This window comes from Dermacentor albipictus, chromosome 1 (assembly GCF_038994185.2).
Source record: "Dermacentor albipictus isolate Rhodes 1998 colony chromosome 1, USDA_Dalb.pri_finalv2, whole genome shotgun sequence".
Classification (NCBI taxonomy): Eukaryota; Metazoa; Arthropoda; class Arachnida; order Ixodida; family Ixodidae; genus Dermacentor; species Dermacentor albipictus.
The window spans coordinates 159773490-159792902 of NC_091821.1; the positions used below are offsets into that span (position 1 = coordinate 159773490).

The 19413-nt window shown below is 45.6% G+C and overlaps 1 protein-coding gene across 6 annotated transcripts in view; it reads left to right on the forward strand.

Annotated features, from left to right (window-relative positions):
• Ge-1 (Enhancer of mRNA-decapping protein 4 homolog Ge-1) overlaps positions 1-19413 on the forward strand; it is a 214164-nt gene that overhangs the window by 114522 nt on the left and 80229 nt on the right. For 5 of the 6 annotated variants that reach the window (XM_065443156.1, XM_065443139.1, XM_065443174.1 and 2 more), the window contains 3 exons: positions 5298-5395; positions 5834-5908; positions 19119-19277. In XM_065443156.1, coding sequence (XP_065299228.1) covers positions 5298-5395; positions 5834-5908; positions 19119-19277 — 332 coding nt within the window. The remainder of the gene's footprint in view (positions 1-5297; positions 5396-5833; positions 5909-19118; positions 19278-19413) is intronic. The other variant, XM_065443166.1, reaches the window with a different exon arrangement.

Below are 19413 nucleotides of genomic sequence, written 5' to 3' on the forward strand. Positions count from 1 at the left end.
AAAAGCTTGTTAATTCGAAATTTAGGGTAATTTGAAGTAGCCGCCACGGTCTGTCCAACAATGTATTGAAAGCAATATGTAACACATCCCGCTAATTCACACTGAAATCTGCACTGAAATCCGCAGGCTAAAGGTCAGATGGACAAGCTACGCCACATTGCAAAGGATACAAAGGACTATAACCCTGGTGCCTATAAATTAGCAACTTTGAACCTCGCTTTCTCAAATCTGTTTTTTTGGTATGTTGCTCAGCTTCGTGGAGCAGATATCTTGGTAACTACTTTATACATTTTTATTGCGTTTGTTTTGTAAGGCTCTTTGAACTTTACTTTGGGGGATAGCGCTCTTGTTTTTTTTATCCTAGTATTTTAAGAATTCGTAGTAAGGTTCCTTATTTGCAGGGCAAGTGGCCTCACTGCAGTGGCACTGGAAAAAATGTAAACTGCAAATTTTACTATTGCGAAAAAATTATTTCAAGAATGCTATCTCCTCTGCATACAATTTGCTGTGCATACAGTATTTAACTATCATTTTGCTTCATTTCGTAAATCCGCCAGTCCCTCTGTGAGGTTCAATAAAGAAATAATTTCATTAGCAAGAAGTTTTCATGGTATGGTTTTGAAATTTTTATGAAAGCATCATAGTGTCATTCTTAGTCTCTGTGCCAATTTTCATCAACATCCACCACGAAACAAAGTTGGACCTGAAAGCCACATTCCCCATTAATTAAATCATGGATCTGGGACCTCAAAGAGGTGCGACGTAATGATGAGGCATTTTTTTTTTCTTGCATTTACCACTAAATTACCACTGAATTTTTTTAAGTGCAGCAATGTTATTCCTTGATATTATGTTTTGTTATGTAGGAATGTTATGTACGTTTTAAAATTTTCTTTCATTCATTCATTCTTTTTTATTTTATTGCACTATTGAATTGACTCTTTCATTGTCATTGCGAAGCGGTACATATTTTCAAACCTCCCTTTTTCCTAAACACTTCTGAAGCATTTTTAACCAATTCACTTCTTGACGTGTGCAAACCTATTTTCACCCCTGGACTAAGCAATATGGATGTATTTGTCATTGCCACAAATGGTACAAAATGCTTAATATTGTAGTCCTTCAAAATCGACTATTTTGCAAAGCAAAGTTGAGTACCAAAGACAGTTTTTCGCCCATCCTTCCTCTGATAAGGCAAGTCACAAAAGTGTGTGAAATTTCATGAAGCCGAGAACGACGTGCAGAGCTTTGCCACTGTGCTCATACTAGGCCCTGCACGACCCACAAGTGAGCTGTCATTGGGAGACATCTTTGAAGAGCACCTGCCTAAAGGTGTTCAAAGAGTGTGATGTCAAAAATGCCGTCTTTGAGCACTGACAAAGTTATGCCATCTATGTAGTAGAAAAATAAACTTAAGTGCACGCATGTCGCTTTGGAAACGAGAAAGTTGATATGGAAGAGCTGATTTCGTCATATGCAGTTTACCAGTATTCTGGTGATGAGTGAGGGCCGTACGGCCAAAGCACTCAGGAGCTTAATTACTGATGTCACACTTTTGAAATTGGAGTCGGATTTGTTTGTTTTCTGAATGCTTGTATAATTTTTTCTTGTATTATACTTTAAAACCCAGTTGGGCAAAATGGGCCTACAGTGTCTTGTAAATAAATAAGGTAGAGGTGGGTGAACATCAACTTTGTTGAATACAAATCGAATGTGCATTATAAATACTTAATTTTGAAAAGACGCATGTGTTTATATTTTCAGCATGATTGTTTATTTTAGTATGCAGTGGAATCTCATTGATACAACTCTACATAAAAGTGTTTTTGGGATAACACCTTTTTTTCTTTCCCTGGCCAATATTCCATAAGAGCATTGTACTTCATACCTTAATCAGATAATATGACTGAACTTTTACTGATATTGCTACAGCTCATAGCTTTATATTCCAGTGCACTAGACTAAATAATATTCCAAAGAACCACGAAGAACGTGTTAAAGGGAAGCTGAAACACTTTTCGAAAAGAACGAGTTTATGTGGCATTCTACAGTTTTTAGTCCATTGAACACAAATATCAAGCTTAAAAAGGGCGGAAACAAACGTATTTGGCTATTTTTTCTAAGAAAACGCGCACCAGCGACTCATGGCACCGCGTGAACGCCGCTGTTGCCTGTGATTGGTCGGGATTGCTGTGACGTCATTCATGGGGATCACCGGTCGGTGCCGCCATTTCAGAGCATGTATAGGTGTTCTGTGGTAGCACGCTGTTCTGGTCTGGCTTCACAGATGGGTTGTAAGCATTATGGAACGTTCTCGCTATCTCGGACAGCTTGTATTTTCGCCTTACATGTTCGAACGGACAGCCGATACAGAAAACGATGGAGGCAACGACGATGTTGAGTGTGCCAACAGCGAGAACAATGTGTGCACCTTCTCGCGCATTGGAAATATTAGCTGGTATGTATGTTTTTTCATGTAGCTGTACGTTGCAATGACAGGAGAAAAAAACGCGCTGAAGTGTCACTGGGAACTTGCTGCTGGAAGAATGCCAAAGCACTAACTTCTCATTAGATTGTAAACACGGGTGCAATTAATTCCGCGATGTCAAGCACCTTGCCGCTGCTTGTCTAAAGTTCGGCAGTTTTTTGTGTGTTGATACGCAATCGCGAACATAAGTACCGCGTTTCAAAGCGTGCACATACAGTGCTGTGAGGTACAGTCATAGAAGTTGCTTATCATACACATCCAGATCGAGATGGCCAGGGAGATTATATGTGCAATATTCAGACTATGGTTCAACGACTTTGGAATATTGGCTCAATCAGGAATTGGGATGCGTGCTGCATGCTAGTGTTAACATACAGATATTAGGCAGTTTTAGCACCGCTGTGTGGTAAACATCATAACTTTACGGTAACTGCAAACCATACACCGAGTGTCGCTAGGCAAACCTAGCAACACTAGCAACAACAAATTTCTGCATTGGTCGTAAGGCTATCCGGCTACTCTAAAACTGTGTTACCAGACGTTCATGGCTGCAAATGTTCGCATTTTTCGAGTGCATCAATGGGGGCACCGGAACATTAGAATTGGAATACCGATTGCCCGCATTATTGTCAAGCTCCGATGATAATCCCTGTCGTGGAAATGGTCCGAGCACAGCACAGTTGATTTCGTTGGCACGAAATTCTCTCTCCTCATCGCACGGACCCACTGCGCTGCAAGCTTCTTGTCCTTCAGAAACATGTAAAACACCACACTGTCTCGCCTGCCTGTGTTCGCGCAGCCGAATGCTGCGCAGAACGAGGGTATGTTGTGCACCCTTGGCTGTAGGCACTCACGCAGCACAGAAAGGAAGCACAGTTCACGAAAATCGCAAAAGAAAGCAAACGTCAGCGGCGGCAGATCTCTCGTAGCGTTGTTTAGTAAAGCGCAGGACGGAAAGAAACACGCCAGCAAATGCTAGCACATGCCAGCACGCCGGTCTGCCGGCACGCTCCCGGGGAATGACGTCACTCTCGCCAATTCTATGCTCCGACTGCCTCCTCGCCCGGCAGTCCGGGAAGCGACAGGGGCATGTCCGCGGGGGGGATTTAGAAAGCAATTTCCGCCCCTTTATTAACAAAACGAAGAAACAAATTTGAGAACCATAAATTAATAACTGTTCTTCCCAATCCCAGCAATTCATGGAATTTGAAAACCGTTTCAGCTTCCCTTTAAGTCCCAGCCACACTGGAGGAAGAACGCACACGGCGCGCCACTGGCAGTAAACGCTGCTGCGGCTGTTCGGCCACATTGAGTGGCAGAGCCCCACTGCTACATTCAGTGAGGAAACAGTGTCTTCTCTTTTTAGCTTCCAGAAGAACTTTTTTACAGAGATGGAAAAGAAGAAAGCTCAAACTGACAAATTCAGTGTTGCTCAATAAAAACATTGCTCTGCATAACATGTTATGAGGAGCTGCATCACTCCTCGCCACACTGGCTTTTGCTATTGAGTTTGTCACCGATTCCGCTATTTTCATACCTCTTGGAGCTTGCTTTGGATAAGGCTATTTTCGGATATGCTTTATTTACCAGTTCCCATGAAAATAGTATCAGCAAGATTTTACTGTAATGAGGTAGCATGCCTGTACTGACTTGTACAAGAAAACAGCTGTCAGGAAAAAGAATGAGTTTTAAACCCACGATCACTAATTTTCATCAAGTAAATTATGAAGAACCAATCCTGGTTGCTATGCAGGAATGTGTTTAGCATGCTTTTGGAGGCATTTATTTGTGGCACTTTGTTGCACTATGAGTTATGGGTGGCGCTCCCTCTACCTCTGTGCGTTATTTGTGCGCTGAAACCTACCGGTACTTCAAACGCCACTTTTTAAAGGGCCAGTTCGGAACTCCGTGCAGCATCTGTAACCACCTCTGGTCTCTGCGACCAGAGGCACAGAGTTTAAAATGGCAATGTTTTAGTCTTTGATCACAGGCACAGAGTCTCAATGACAGCATCTCAAAATGCTAGCTGTCGCGAGATATGAAGGTGCGAACACTCCCCTTACTATTGTGCCCCCGTGCGGTACCACCAGTAACCCACTGTGAGGTTTTACCACTATGTTAGGCTGCACTATCTTTGAGATCGTGCCATGAATACGGCCGCAGAAAAAAACATAAGTTGCAAAAAAAAAACCCTCTGCAGAACTTTTCGGCTGTAGACACATCTAAAAAGTACCTTTACAAGTAAAAAAACACTGCTTGTAGCATAAGATAAAGCCGCTGCATGTCTAGACTGCATGCAAAAATTACAGATTCTCGGGAAGGCTTCCGCCGCAAAACTGAAAAGAAAGCTTGCATTGCCCATTTTGTTTCTGCATTACTCTGGAAAGTTTTCTCTTCACTTCATATAATTTGCAATTCCTTGTTTAACAAACTGAGAACGATAACCAGACTTGCGTAGTCAGTTGTTGCGAAATATTTCTTTAGTTTTGATTATTCGCAATTATCAAATGACTTATTTTCGAATATGACTAGGTAGTGTGTAATATTCAATTCACATTAGAAACATTCACATGTTTACCCACCTCTAAAAAAAAAAAAATTCGATTGAATTGGTTTGAGCCATCATATATCTGCTCCAGAGTAACATTTCTACCATTTTCTCTGATCTGGAACAAGAGCCAGGGTAATTAAAAAAAAGAACTAATGTGAAATTCTTGTTTGCAGTAGTGATACTATTTGACTGTCAACCTACTTTACCACTAGGAAATAGTTGATATATGGTTCACTAGTTGTCTCTCTCTTATGCCAGGTCCATTCAAGCCTGCCATATTGTATATCCTACTTCAACTATTTCTGCTGGGCTATCATCTGCAGTGTCTCTTAGCACACTGTCGCAGCACTCTGGAGGCAAGTGAATACATCTTGGTCTCTTAAGTTTGCACTAGTTGGCAACTTCACTTATTCATTGCACCTCTCTTTTTTATTGGGTTGCTGCATTCATTTTGTCATAATGTTAGCAGTGGCTGGTACAATGCATGGCCTGCTTAATTATCAGCCATCTTAAAATTTTGTGCTGTATAATCACCTTACCAGTCATTCTGGCCTACCCTTAAAGCATTTACATTAGATTTGTCAAGACAATGAGTCACAGATAGTCTTGCAGTTATTTGTGTTCAAGTAAGGTCGCCTGCTCCTATGCTTGCCTGTGCCATGCAGTGTGTTGCAGAGATATGCAAAGTGCCGAGAGCAGCTTTGGATTTGAATTCCTTCTATCCATTTTGAGGTGGAAATGACTTGTGATTTGCTGAAGTGTTCAGATGTCTTTGTTTTTTTACATTATTTTAGTGTCTGGCTGCACAGACCACTTGTCTGATATTAGTGCTGATGCTGACGATGATGAAAGGGCTGGGAAAAGTGAGCGTAAGTTATTTTCTTCTAGTTAATTGAAATATGTGTGCTTTGATTTAGTCGTTTGATTGCAGGGGCATGTGAATAATGTATGTTTAGTTCAAGTTCTACATGATACAAATGGTTCAAATGCTTTGAAAAGGGTTAAATATCAAATGAAATACCAAAATTTGGATTTTGGATTTTTACACGTAATGAACATTGGATAAACAAGGCACAGGTCAGCTTGTGAGCAGCATTTCTCCAAAGGGACTTGCCTTCATCAGGGCCCTTTGTCAAAATGTTGGCTACAGGCTGACACATTTATTGTTCACCTGCTGTAAATCATTGGGCCTCTTCGATTATCAGTCCCTGACAGTGCCGGTCTGCTTGGGACTGCTGTTTCCCATTTGATTTTCTCGAACAGCTTGGAAAGCTCCGCCCACCAGTCTGAGAACTACCACAATCGTGTTTGTTTTACACGGACCAGAAATCGTGGACTGTCCGCAGACTCTTGGAGCTGTCAGCAAATTTTTGCTCGGAGCAGCGCAAGTAGCATGCAGAAGTCTGCTGTTTGAAAAAGATACCCACAGCGTCTGCCACCATGTTATGAAAGGCGCCGTGTGCTTCTGCATACTTAGCACTTTCCAGGCAGCAGTTATTGTGCACTCGGCTATCGCCTTTGTTAGATCGGTGCTTTGTGTACCACTATGCTAGCTTTTCATGAGCCATGTAATTGCTGCCGCATAGTCTTTGTCTTTTTTAGGTAGAAAAGCACAAGTGATCAGGAAGGCTTATTAAAATTTTCTTGCTGCATTTCACGAAACCGTTCATGCTTAATGCTATATGTGTATTAAACCGGTAAACCGGTGAGATTCATCGTTCAGGTGAGTGAAACTGGTGTGTGAGGAAGCATATCATATTGCATGTGGCTGTTTCTCACAGATAGCTGCCATGGTATACAATCGGAGCTTTACCAATTGCTATTCACATATGTTGATCCCTTCTGTTGCCAAGTTCAAGCGTTTGCTTTTTTACGCCAGTATTAGTCGATGGTGCACATGTGCTCTGTCCGATTCGTGTGTCGAGCCTTTCGTAGACAGTCTCGTGAACTTTGAGGATATCGGCGGGTGCTTTCTGCGTAAACAGTGACGTGGTACGATCGCACTGCTCCTTATGTTCGTGTAGGAATTCTGTTTAAATTTAAAAGCAAATGGGCTACCCTAATTACAGGATTTAAGTGGGACAAAGAGGGAGAGTGCGACTTAAACTGTGCTTTGCGAACACATTCTTCATACTCAGGCTGCGATTCCACTATGCAAGCTGTGTCAGCGGCATGGCCTCCCAGGCTGCGCCATCTCGCAGGCCACGCTAATGTTTTCACTGAGTAGTCTGGCTATCTACAAGTAGCTAGAGCAGACAAACGACGGCAGCCAGGAGCGTGACTTCCGGCCATGGTGCTTTCGAATGAAGCCTCGGACAATCCTCGGCAGCTGGATCATGTGAATGTGATGTGCCTTTTTGTCATGGTTAGGTAGAAAGCTGCAGTCGCTTTGTGAACAGTCCGGGACTGCATAATCGAAGAAGCCCACTACATGTCTACAAATTCCTGTGACCCTTTTTTTATATGTATATTATAAAACGGCAGAGAAATTAGTCTGCACTGCTTAATTCCTTTTCCATTGAAAATTGAGATCTAAAATTTATCCTGATTGTTGCACTTCTACTGCAACTATTTTCACCTCTAATTGGAGATTGTAATTTTTTCTTGATGTACTCGTAATGGGTGTGGTGGGAGTGGGAAACAATGTCCGTATGGTGCATGCACTGTGGTCATTTCATTAGTCAACCAAATGTACATTAGTATTCACGTCGTGCATGAAATCTTGATCTTAAATTATGGGACACTAAGGGCAAATAATAAAGCAGTCTAGATATATTTCTAGAAATGTATATTCAGGAAGCAAGGTGTTGCTTCGGGCTAGTCTGTAATCTATTGCTGTTAGGTATTTAGCACTGTATTTTAGGACGAGCTAAAATATTTTTGCCTGTCATTTCATGTTTTAAGTTAGTCTTAAAATACCATGCTAAAGGTCTAAGGTCTATGTCTATATTCACTTTGTCGTAAGAAACCACTACATTGAGAAAATCGTGACAAGAACACCACTCTCCTTTCACAATTTGTGTTGCCTGTGACAAAAAAGCCCTGTTCTTTATAAAAGTGTTGCTTTATACATTTCAAAGCACGTTTATCATTTTAGCTTGACTTAACTTATGCCTTTAGTGTCCCTGTAAAGGGCAACTCTTGTGATTTTTCTAAGTACATAGAGCTCCGTTAAATTTGAATAAGAGAATTTTCATGGGTTCATTCCTCACCTGTGCACAACAGCATGAGTAAGAGTTGCACGGTTTTTCCGTAAAGGAATTTAGATGGGCATAGACACACCTTGTTCTTTGAACTAATGGTTTCTGCTTGCCACACTGTGCTTGATGCCACTGGTACCTGTACGTGCTGAGGATGCTGTAGGTCTTGGACACATTAAATGTTCCTATTAAGAAGCGGCTGCAGGGGTCCACACTCTTGCTTACATGGTAGTTATTACCGTATTTACTTGCATAATGAGCGCACTCGCGTAAAGATCGCACCCCTGAACATTCTTAAGCAGATGCCCCATTTAATTCCTTTTATCACTTTCCGCATTTCCATGAAAAAAAGCTACAACCAAACTTGCCTTGGCTTTATTATTTGTAGGCTTTTTAATGGTTGTGGTCAACAACAACAACAACAAAAAAGGCACCTTTTGATTCTTCTCGTCTGCACTCATGGGCAGACAGCAAATCGCCAGCGGCAGCGATAGTAGCCACATTTACACTGATGCATTAGAAGTGTACCCTATTCATACGCTGACGCTTGCAACACAGCTAAGATATTCGCCCACCCATAGCGGAAGCATGCCGAATTAGGATAGTAGTGAACACAAATTCCATAGTTTCCGCAGCATGCCCTCCATGTGTTTCTATGTCACTGGCAGCTAAGCATGCCCATTTCTGTTTCTGTCCCCTCAAAGTGGACATGGCTGCGTTATTGCCGCAAACTTGCTGATATTAACGATATTATTCAATACTGATGCGGAAGAAATTGTTTCAATGCATGTAATGTACTCGCGAGAAGAAAAAAAATCGCATTCGGCGTGTTCGGCGTGATCCGCCGGCTGCCATTTTTGTTTTGGTGTCCCGCACTGTTACAGTGGCAGCCGCCTATTTGTTGACCTGTTGTCATCCTACAACAAACGCGGGATGAAAAAAAAAAATTTTTCTTTTCGCCGGTAATGTAGCCCGTGTAAAGGTCGCACCCCTGAATTTGGGTCAATTTTTTTTACAAAAAAGTGCGATCATTATGCTTGTACCGTAAAAATCGGACTATAGGTCGGACCGGAATATAGGTCGATTCCCCAACTAACGAATTCAAAAAATGAAAAAAATCTTTTTCAGTGGCAAAAGTGCCTAAAGACATGACACCCTTCCTAGAAACAAATGCGACTCAGCGGGTTGCACAATGGTGACAGTATTTATTTAAATGCTGCTCGCATGTGCACCTGGCCAAGTTTTTAGTGGTATCGCGCGATCATCGACCCGCGTGCTTTTCAACACCGTATTAACGGCGCTGAGCAGCGAAACAAGCGAGATACACGCATTCGCTATTTCGCCGCTCTGTGCCGTGATAAGGTGCTGACAAACACGCGGGTCGACGGTCGCGCGATACTGTTAAAAATTCGTCGGGTGTACAGTACACAGAAGGGCACGAAGTTCGCAAGCGCTACTCCAAATCAGAGCAACACCTTTGATCAGAGTCGGATGACGAGTGCTTCTCGCTGCCCAGTCCATAGGCGCGTGCGATCTCTACCGCTTTCAAACGAATGCATTCGACAACAGGCAGCGATCTTACACGCAGCTCTCGGACGGACTCCGCAACCTTGCCTTACAGTTCTGCAGTCCGCTGCGATCCGGCCACGAAATGACGTTTTCAGTTGGTTGCTGCAAGTTGTAATACGTTGCTTTTGCCTCCGCCACTACCGAATGCTCTTTTCGGATACTCCAAGTTCGCGCTGTGCCGCCAGGTTGCCGTGGGCTTCCACGTACTCAATCGCCTTTTTCTTGAAGGCGACGGTGAATTGATGTCGGCTTCCGCTCATTTTGAAACACAATAAAAATGCAGCCTTTAATTAATATAACTTTGCGACAGTGGAAACGCAAAGTGCCGGTGTCACAATGTCGCCACGCCGCGCTGCTGCTGATGGCGATGGCGGCTGTGTACTTCATCCGCCCATTGTTGCAAGACTTCCGTAGTTTTTCCGCCAATGTCCGGTATATAAGTCGAGAGTCGACTTTTCGCGATGGTTTTTTGAAAAAAAGTTCGACCTATATTCCGGTTTTTACGGTAAATACGGTATACAGTTCCTGACTGATAATTAGGGCTCGATCATGACCACCAAAAAGTGTATATAATGAGTAGTCAAGTGACTCTATTTTAGCACATTGCCAAGCATGCCGTCTTATCACAGTGCGGAAGCGCTGCTGCCTGTCGACACGTCCGTTGTTAGTTGCACGAAAATGAAAGTATCGTCGAAAGCGATTGTCTAAGAGTACAGCCCAAGTTTGTAATTGCATTGTTGTGCGAACATACGCTTGCCTTTAGGCTGGGCATTTCATAGTCGTGATTTCCTAGCAATGCCTATTATGCAATTCCTTTTTCTGTTTCGTCAGCGGTCACAGCAATGCTCTACACTTATTCCGCGGGATCAGCCCGCCATAAACGGTGGGTGATACGAGTGGCACAGAATCAAGCAGAAGGTATTGCTACAGAGTCGTGTCCCATATCTCAACCATTGTCATGATGTTTGTACAGATAAGCGAAAGTACAGTCAATGCATCCACCGAATTCTCATCAGTGACTACTAGATAAACTAGGCTTGGCTTGCTTCGAGGAGGTCTGGCAACGTATCAAAAAGAAACTATCGCTGTTTCTGCTCGACTCATTGAACAAATTGGCACATGGTCATGCAGTTGGACTCTGATTTATTGCACAGCGCGCTGTAAAGTGTGCGAAATTTCAGTCGTGTTTGTGCATGAAAGGGGTCCTGAACCACCCATCAGGCTTGGAGAAAAAACACAGTCTGCGAATAGTATACGCTGCTGTGAACATCTCAGCGAAATTTTGCAATCGTGCGTGCCATGTGGAGCTCACAAGCAAAGCTCGAAATCACCTTTTTCTCGCACTATTTTAAAACGAGGCCTTCTGCTCCCCTTTTTCGAAGCTGTTCGCGGCTTGCATATGTTGTCATATGAAAGCTTCCCATAGACAGCTGCTATCAGCCGATAGCTGACGTTAATCGAGAAGGGTGTTTGGATCAATGCGCTTCTTTCTTCTGATACTGTGTATAATTATTTATGCACTTTACTAAACAGGGTAAAGTAAGTGAAAAAAATTCACTTCGAATTTTAATAAGCATTACGTCCAGAAGAAGCCGACTATCGTCTGCTCATGCTCAGCTGTGCCTGCTTGAGTAGGAATTAAAATTTGGCCACATTGCTTATCTGTGTTGTAGCCATTGAGTCTCGCTGATTTCGACTAGTTTTCAACGCACAACTAGCCTCAAACTACGTAAAACTTTAGGTCCGACCACGCGGCAGCCTTCCAGCGCGTGCTCAACTCTTGGCCCAGACATCGTTTCACCTTCAGCTTATGATAGTGCTTCAAAATGTGCCATTTGAATGTGGCTGCTATCCGTCAATGTAGCTGGTGCTACGTGGTGCAGTCAACACCACGTAGCATGGCCAGACTGGAGCACATGAGCACAGTGCACAAGAAAATTGCTATTCATGCCGTTCGATGCAAATGGACACAGAAACGTGTAGCTATCTACTACACTGTAGCACAGCAAAGGGACTAGGCACCATGAATTCAACCGTAAGTTGAGGTACAGCCTTGGAGCTTGGTATGTTGTAGGTGCCAAAATCGGAAGTAGTGGCATCTGCGTGAACATTCAAAATCAAATTTGAACTGCGTGCCGCGGTCACTGTCAGCAGGCGGTGACCGCGATCGAGATTACAACCCTTTCGCGCAAATCTACGTCCGGTAACGAATCCACATGCAATGCCTGTCGGGTGGCAGCAAAACCAGCATTCTGTTGTAGGCACGTCTCAGGTTGTATTTGCAACAAACATTCGCAGCAGTGTGTACATTAAGGACACTGTAAAGCTTGTTTGATAACAAAAGGAACATGTTAAGAGTTGTTTCTTTTTGGCATTCTGTCACATTGCTTTGCCTGCCAAACGCAGTAATCAATGACTTTTTTAGTTGATTCGAACAGTGGTAATAGTATAACGTTGTCTTTTGCAGTGAACTGTTTGACGGCCAATGCTGTAATTATATAACGCCACGAACAAGGCCCACATGGTCAATGACATATATTTAGAGTTGTCTGTGTGTTTGAAAAATCAGCAAGTTTTCAATTCTTTGTTGCCCAGCAAGTGCTGCCACCTTGTGCGGATACAAGTAATTTATTTGCTCTGTGACGAAGAAGATCGGCAGGCTGAAAAGCCCCGTTGCCATCGCGTGGCACGTACCCAGTTTTGTTTGCTGGCTGCGCCCTACCTGCTGGAGCTGAGTTTGTCGCTGCTGCTCTACGAGCCGAATAAACCCCCTTTACAATTGGTGGAGCTGCTGGGTACAACCAGAATTCTGGAACTTCGTAATCGGACACTGCAGCCCGTCTTCATAATGCCGGAAGAAGGACCACCACAACCACAACCCGCTGCCCCTGTGACTACCGTGGTCTGCCCCGGCCCGTTGCGGCAACGCGACCCACCTATCTTCAGTGGTACAGAAGACCATGATGTCGAAGACTGGCTCGCTGACTACGACCGGGTGAGCATCCACAACCACTGGGACGACACCCAAAAACTTAATTACGTGTCGTTTTACTTGAGCGGTGTCGCCAGCGTGTGGCACCGCAACCACGAACGTGATCTGGCGACGTGGACGGCCTTCAAGACTAACGTGACAGAGGTATTCGGGCGCCCCGCGGTTCGCAAGCTTCGCGCCGAGCAACGTTTGCGTGGCCGTGCGCAACAGTGCGGGGAGACATTTACGAGCTATATAGAAGATGTTGTCGACCTCTGCAATCGCGTTGACGTCGCAATGCCTGATGCCGAGAAGATCCGCCATATCTTAAAAGGCATTGAAGACGACGCCTTCCAGATGCTGTTGGCGAAAAATCCCTCGACAGTCTCTGAACTCGTCAGTCCGTGTCAAAGCTTTGACGAACTGCGCAAACAACGCGTAGCCACCCGCCAATCTACACCTCAGGCCACTTCAATGTCGAGCTTGGGTGCTGCCCCGGATAACACTTCGCTGCTGCTACAGATCAAGGAGTTCGTCCGTGAAGAGGTGGCTCGTCAGCTTTCCTTGATTTCATTTGCACACGGCCAGCCGAGTACTCCGTTGGCGCCCGCTCTCCAATCAAGGAGCAGGTAGCCGACCAAATTTCGCCTTCTCTTCAACAGGCTCCGACGGCCGCTCCCCTGACGTACGCCGAAGTCGCGATGAGGCCTGCGCCACAGACCTATGGCCCCCTTCGCCCACCTTTGCGCCCACCCGTATCCCCTCCAGTCCGTCCACTGGTGAACTATGCACGACCACAAGACCATTGGCGCACGGAAGACAACCGTCCGATTTGTTTTTATTGTGGCCGTGCTGGACACGTTGCACGCCACTGTCGCCTGCTTACACCGAACGTCCCGAACAATGTGCGTCCATATGCCCCACGTTTCCAACAACGCCGTAACTATTCGGACGCCTTTGAATCTCCTTCTGCCGTCGACACCGCATTCTCCGCCGCTCGCCGTTCACCTTCTCCTCGCCGCCGCTCGCTTTCCCCCATGCACCGGCGGCGGAGCCCTTTGCGCCAGGAAAACTAAATATCGCAGTTCAGGAGGCGAGAACTGTGGTGCCAGCGAAATGTATAAGGCCTCACACTTCTCCGAAGAATGTTATTGAAGTCGCAATCGAAGGAACATTGACGCTAGCACTTGTCGACACCGGCGCTGCACTTTCAGCGATAGATGCCCGTATTTGCCGCAAGATCGGAAAAGTGACGACGCCGCTTTCTGGACTGTCTCTTCGAACTGCCAATGCGCAGCACATCGAGCCATCCGGCGCCTGCACTGCTCGTGTCGTAATTCAGGAGGTCCTCTATATCATAGAATTCATCGTGTTGCCATCATGTTCACACGACGTCATATTAGGTTGGGACTTTCTCTCCACACATCATGCGATCATTGACTGCGCCCGCGCTGAAATCGAGCTGTTTCAGTTTTCGCCCGATATTATCACTGACCATATGGACCATTGTCGCAAAATCGCTGTTTCAGATGACACCGTTATACCTGCCTGGTCTTCCACTCTTGTCAGTATCTCTTGCGAATCTGTAGATGACGGCACAGTACTCTTCGCTCCGTCTGAACTCTTAGTTCGCCGCCGTTCACTACCACTGCCGTTCGCCGTCCTCGAGTTCAAAGCTGGTGCCTCTCTCATGTGCGTCTCCAACCCATCGGCTGAACCAATTATTCTACGCCGCCGTGAAAGCCTTGGCAGAGCGGAGCCACTGACCTCATCTTCAATTTTTGACACGTTGGACGACTCCACTTATCTTGCTGCTCTCGAGGCATCGCCTCCTCAGTCACTGCCGCGTTCTTTTATGCCAGCTATTGCCAGTGACCTTACGACGCAGCAGCGCGACGAACTTCTTCGCTTGCTTCTAGGCTTCTCTTCGTCTTTTGACTTCCAAGCAACATCACTCGGCCGCACCACGACTGTTTCGCACACTATCGACACTGGGAGCCATGCACCAATTCGACAGCGTCCCTACTGAGTATCGGCGACTGAAAGGCGCGTTCTCAATGACCAGGTGAACGATATGCTCAATCGCGGTGTCATCCAGCCTTCTAGTAGTCCTTGGGCATCACTAGTCGTCCTAGTTAAAAAGAAAGACGGCTCCATACGATTTTGCGTCGATTATCGAAGGCTTAATAAGATTACCCGAAAGGATGTATACCCGTTGCCACGTATTGACGATGCCCTTGACTGTTTGCAAGGAGCGGAGTTTTTTTCCTCCTTAGATCTCCGCTCTGGCTACTGGCAGGTGCCCGTGGCTGACGCTGACTGTTCGAAAACTGCGTTTGTAACACCTGACGGCTTATATGAATTCACTGTGATGCCGTTTGGTCTGTGCAATGCGCCCGCCACCTTCGAACGCATGATGGACGGCATCCTACGCGGCCTGAAGTGGCATACTTGCCTCTGCTACCTCGACGACGTTGTCGTCTTTTCTCCCGATTTTCCTACCCATCTTCGGCGTTTACATCAAGTTTTGACCTGTCTCCGGAATGCTGGTCTCCAGCTTAACTTAAAAAAGTGCCGATTTGCACCTCGAAAACTGACCATATTAGGCCACGTTGTCTCCAAAGAAGACATTCTTCCTGATCCTGCTAAACTTCGCGCCGTATCCGAATTTCCAAAGCCCAGTAACTTGAAAGCACTACGCAGCTTCATTGGCCTATGCTCTTATTTTCGACGTTTCGTTCGCAATTTCGCTACTGTGATCGCACCACTAAACCAACTTCTCCAAGGCGACAATGAACTTTCTGCTTGGTCGGAAGCCTCTGATGATGCCTTTACGACTCTTCGTCACCTACTCACGTCTCCGCCAATCTTGCGCCATTTTGATCCCAGCGCACCTACAGAACTTCACACTGACGCCAGTGGTGTCGGCCTTGGTGCCGTGCTCGCACAACGCAAGAACACTAATGCCGAATACGTCGTCGCCTATGCCAGTCGTGCCCTCACGAAACCTGAGGCCAATTACTCAGTAACAGAAAAAGAGTGCCTGGCTATCATATGGGCTCTTCAAAAATTTCGTCCGTATCTCTACGGTCGACGCTTTGACGTTGTGACGGATCATCACGCTCTTTGCTGGTTGTCCCACCTAAAAGACCCGTCGGGCCGCCTCGCTCGGTGGGCCCTCCGAATCCAGGAATACGATATCCGAGTCGTCTATCGCTCTGGACGCAAACACGCCGACGCCGATGCCCTCTCGCGCTCCCCTGTTACTTCAGACAGCAGCACTTCTACCGACAGACATGACATCTCACCACTTGACATCCTCGACATGGCATCGGAGCAACAACAAGACCCATGGATCGTCATGATGTTCGACTTTTTGTCAAATCCTCCGGCAACTTCGGCACCTCGAGCGCTACGCCGACAGGCGCAGCATTTCAGAATCCGGGACGGACTTTTATACCGCCGCAACTATCACAATGACGGCCGCAAATGGCTTTTAGTAGTGCCTCGCCACCTACGACAAGAGTTATGCTCCGCTTTTCATTCTGACCCGCAGTCTGGTCACGGCGGAGTGTCAAAAACTTACACACGGCTTCGCCTACGATATTATTGGCGAGGGATGTACACCTTCGTCCACAAATATGTACGCTCCTGCATTGCCTGCCAGCGACGCAAATGTGTCCCGCATCTCTCCACCGCTCCTCTCCAACCACTTCCCTGCCCAGCTCAGCCATTTGACCGTGTCGGCATTGATATATATGGGCCTCTTCCACCTACTGGCGCTGGCAACCGATGGATTGTTGTCGCCGTAGATCATTTGACACGGTATGCTGAAACCGCCGCCTTGCCTGCCGCATCAGCAAAAGACATCGCCTCGTTCATACTCCACAACTTCGTTCTCCGCCATGGCGCACCACGTGAACTGTTGAGCGATCGGGGCCGCGTATTCCTCTCAGATGTCCTGCAGTCACTCCTGTCTGAATGCCAAATTATTCACCGCACTACTACCGCTTATCACCCACAGACCAATGGCTTAACAGAACGATTCAACAGAACTCTTGGTGACATGCTATCAATGTATGTTGCATCTGACCACTCCAACTGGGACCTTGTACTTCCGTTCGTCACTTACGCATATAACACTGCCTCTCAAGCCACTACCGGATTCTCCCCATTTTTTCTGCTTTACGGATGCCATCCCTCCAGCACCATTGATACGGTTCTCCCGTACCGGCCGGACCCTGCTGAATGCTCACCTGTTGCTACGGTTGCTCAGCACGCCGAGAAATGCCGCCAACTGGCCCGTTTGTTGACGTCTGCTCAACAGTGCCGCCAAAAAGAACGCCATGACCTCAATCCTCCCCCTCACCCCTTCCCCGTCGACTCACTCGTGTGGCTTTGGGTACCGCCTGTTGCTGCTCCTGGCCTTTCGTCCAAGCTCCTCCCGAAGTACCACGGGCCCTACCGCGTGGTTGCACAAACATCACCAGTGAACTACGTGGTCGAACCCGTATCGCCATCTTCCGATCTGCGTCGTCGGGGGCGAGAGACTGTGCACATTGACCGGCTGAAGCAGTATTACGATCCGCCCACCTCTTCCTAGGTCGCCAGGATGGCTCCTCTTCAATTCCGGGGGTGATTGTGACGAAGAAGATCGGCAGGCTGAAAAGCCCCGTTGCCATCGCGTGGCACGTACCCAGTTTTGTTCGCTGGCTGCGCCCTACCTGCTGGAGCTGAGTTTGTCGCTGCTGCTCTACGAGCCGAATAAACCCCCTTTACAGCTCCATAATCTCTTCGTTTCATTCCGGGGCTGCTTTACACTGGTGTTTCAGCTACATACCCGCATGTGTGAGGGCGCGCACTGGTTAGTTTTGGTTTTGTCTCGTGGGCTGTTTGCATTCGTTGGACTCCTAAAAACTGAGATCTATCTGGTTTGTAATTTCTCAAAGGGTCACTGATAGAAGCTCGCCTGACTGTTGCTCACAGGGGCGCGATTAAATCTGCTCACAAGCAGCTGCTGTTGTGGCGGGGCCTCATGGGTCCTGTCTTTAAAGCAATCTGTGATGGAGACAGAATGCCCCGAGTGCTGATAGCTTTATGTGCGCTGTGTGTTTGCTGCTTCGCATTGATGCAAGAGGCAGCACAAAGGTCAATTCGCTCGCTGCTGACGCCGCGCTTCCTCACTTCAGTGTTTTGCAGCGAGTTTCTGCGGTCATCAAGTGAGATGGGTTCATATTTGCTCTTGTGCATGTGACACCATGCTTGTTAATTTGGTTAGTTAACCAATGTTCACAAGTTAATATGACCGATAAAACTACTGCCCTTACTTTGTATAGCTGTCTCCTAATTTGCTATTGCAATTGATGCTTCGCCTTTCGGGTGTAACTGCGACCTTTTTATTGCTATAAGTATTTATGGAAGCACATCTGTATTCGCGAATAAACAATGCATGTGGTGCAAAACTGGGCAGGTAAGTTAATCTTCACGACAAAAAGCAGCATAAAAAGACAGCAACACAAGACAGAGAAATACACAGGACAGCACGTGTCCTGTGTATTTCTGTCTTATGTCTGTCCTTTGTATTTCTCTGTCTTGTGCTGCTGTCTTTTTGCACTGCTCTTTAACATGAAAAACAATGCATGCTTGCTATGGAAAATGTTTTTTTTCTCACTTCATGGTCACTCTAAGAAAATTCTGGTAATTTTTTCTGAAATTTTAAACCTGAAATAAAAATTCAACCTTGGGTGGTCATATATGGCAAAAAAAGTCTACCTTCAGAGGGTAATGCGCTTATTTTGATTTTTTATGCTATTGTGTCTGGAAACACCACCAGCCATTTTGTATGCCTCAATGTCGCCAGAGTTGGCCTTTAAAGCACAGTTGCATGACTACATTTATCATTTGTAAAATCATGGGTTTCATTGTGGAATAGTTCGTCATCACATTGTAGTTTACATGTTTGGCACTCTGTATGACTTTAGTTGTGCCCATTGTAGTTAGCTTCGTCTTAGAATTTGCCAAAAGTTTGTATGATTAAAAAATCGTTTTGTGACTTTGGCTTCATGGACAAAACTTGAGAGACATATAAACAGTCTCATATGGTGTAATTTGTTCAGATAATTTATTTGCAAGAAATCCTTTGATAGTGCATGTTGGCATCTTTGTTTTAAAATGTATCAGTCCATTTTGTGATGTCCTTTTTTCTCTTTGGCCTTTATAACTTTGCCTTGCAAAGTTATAAAGTAAGTGAAGTAAGTGAAGTTATAAGTAAGTGAAGCTGTATTGGCTGTTCTCTAGTGGCTGTTCTTAAATTTGTCTACATTATTTTATTTCTTTCAGGTGATTGTGATACTCCTAGTAACAAAGGGAAGGAGGATAGGGATGATGAATCAAGTTTTACTGCGGCCAAACTCCTGCTCAAGCCAAGTGATTTTGTGTCGCCATCAAACTCTTCAACTTCCTTGACACCCTGTACTGCAGCTGCATCCACTAACACCGGTTGGTGACAATTCCTTTCACTGTTCAGCTGACATCAGTTTCATTATTCTGCAACGTGTCAGTTGTTGGAGATATTGCAGATTGCTCAGAAGTGTTGAGGATTCTACATTGTATTGAGATGGCAGATGGCAAATTT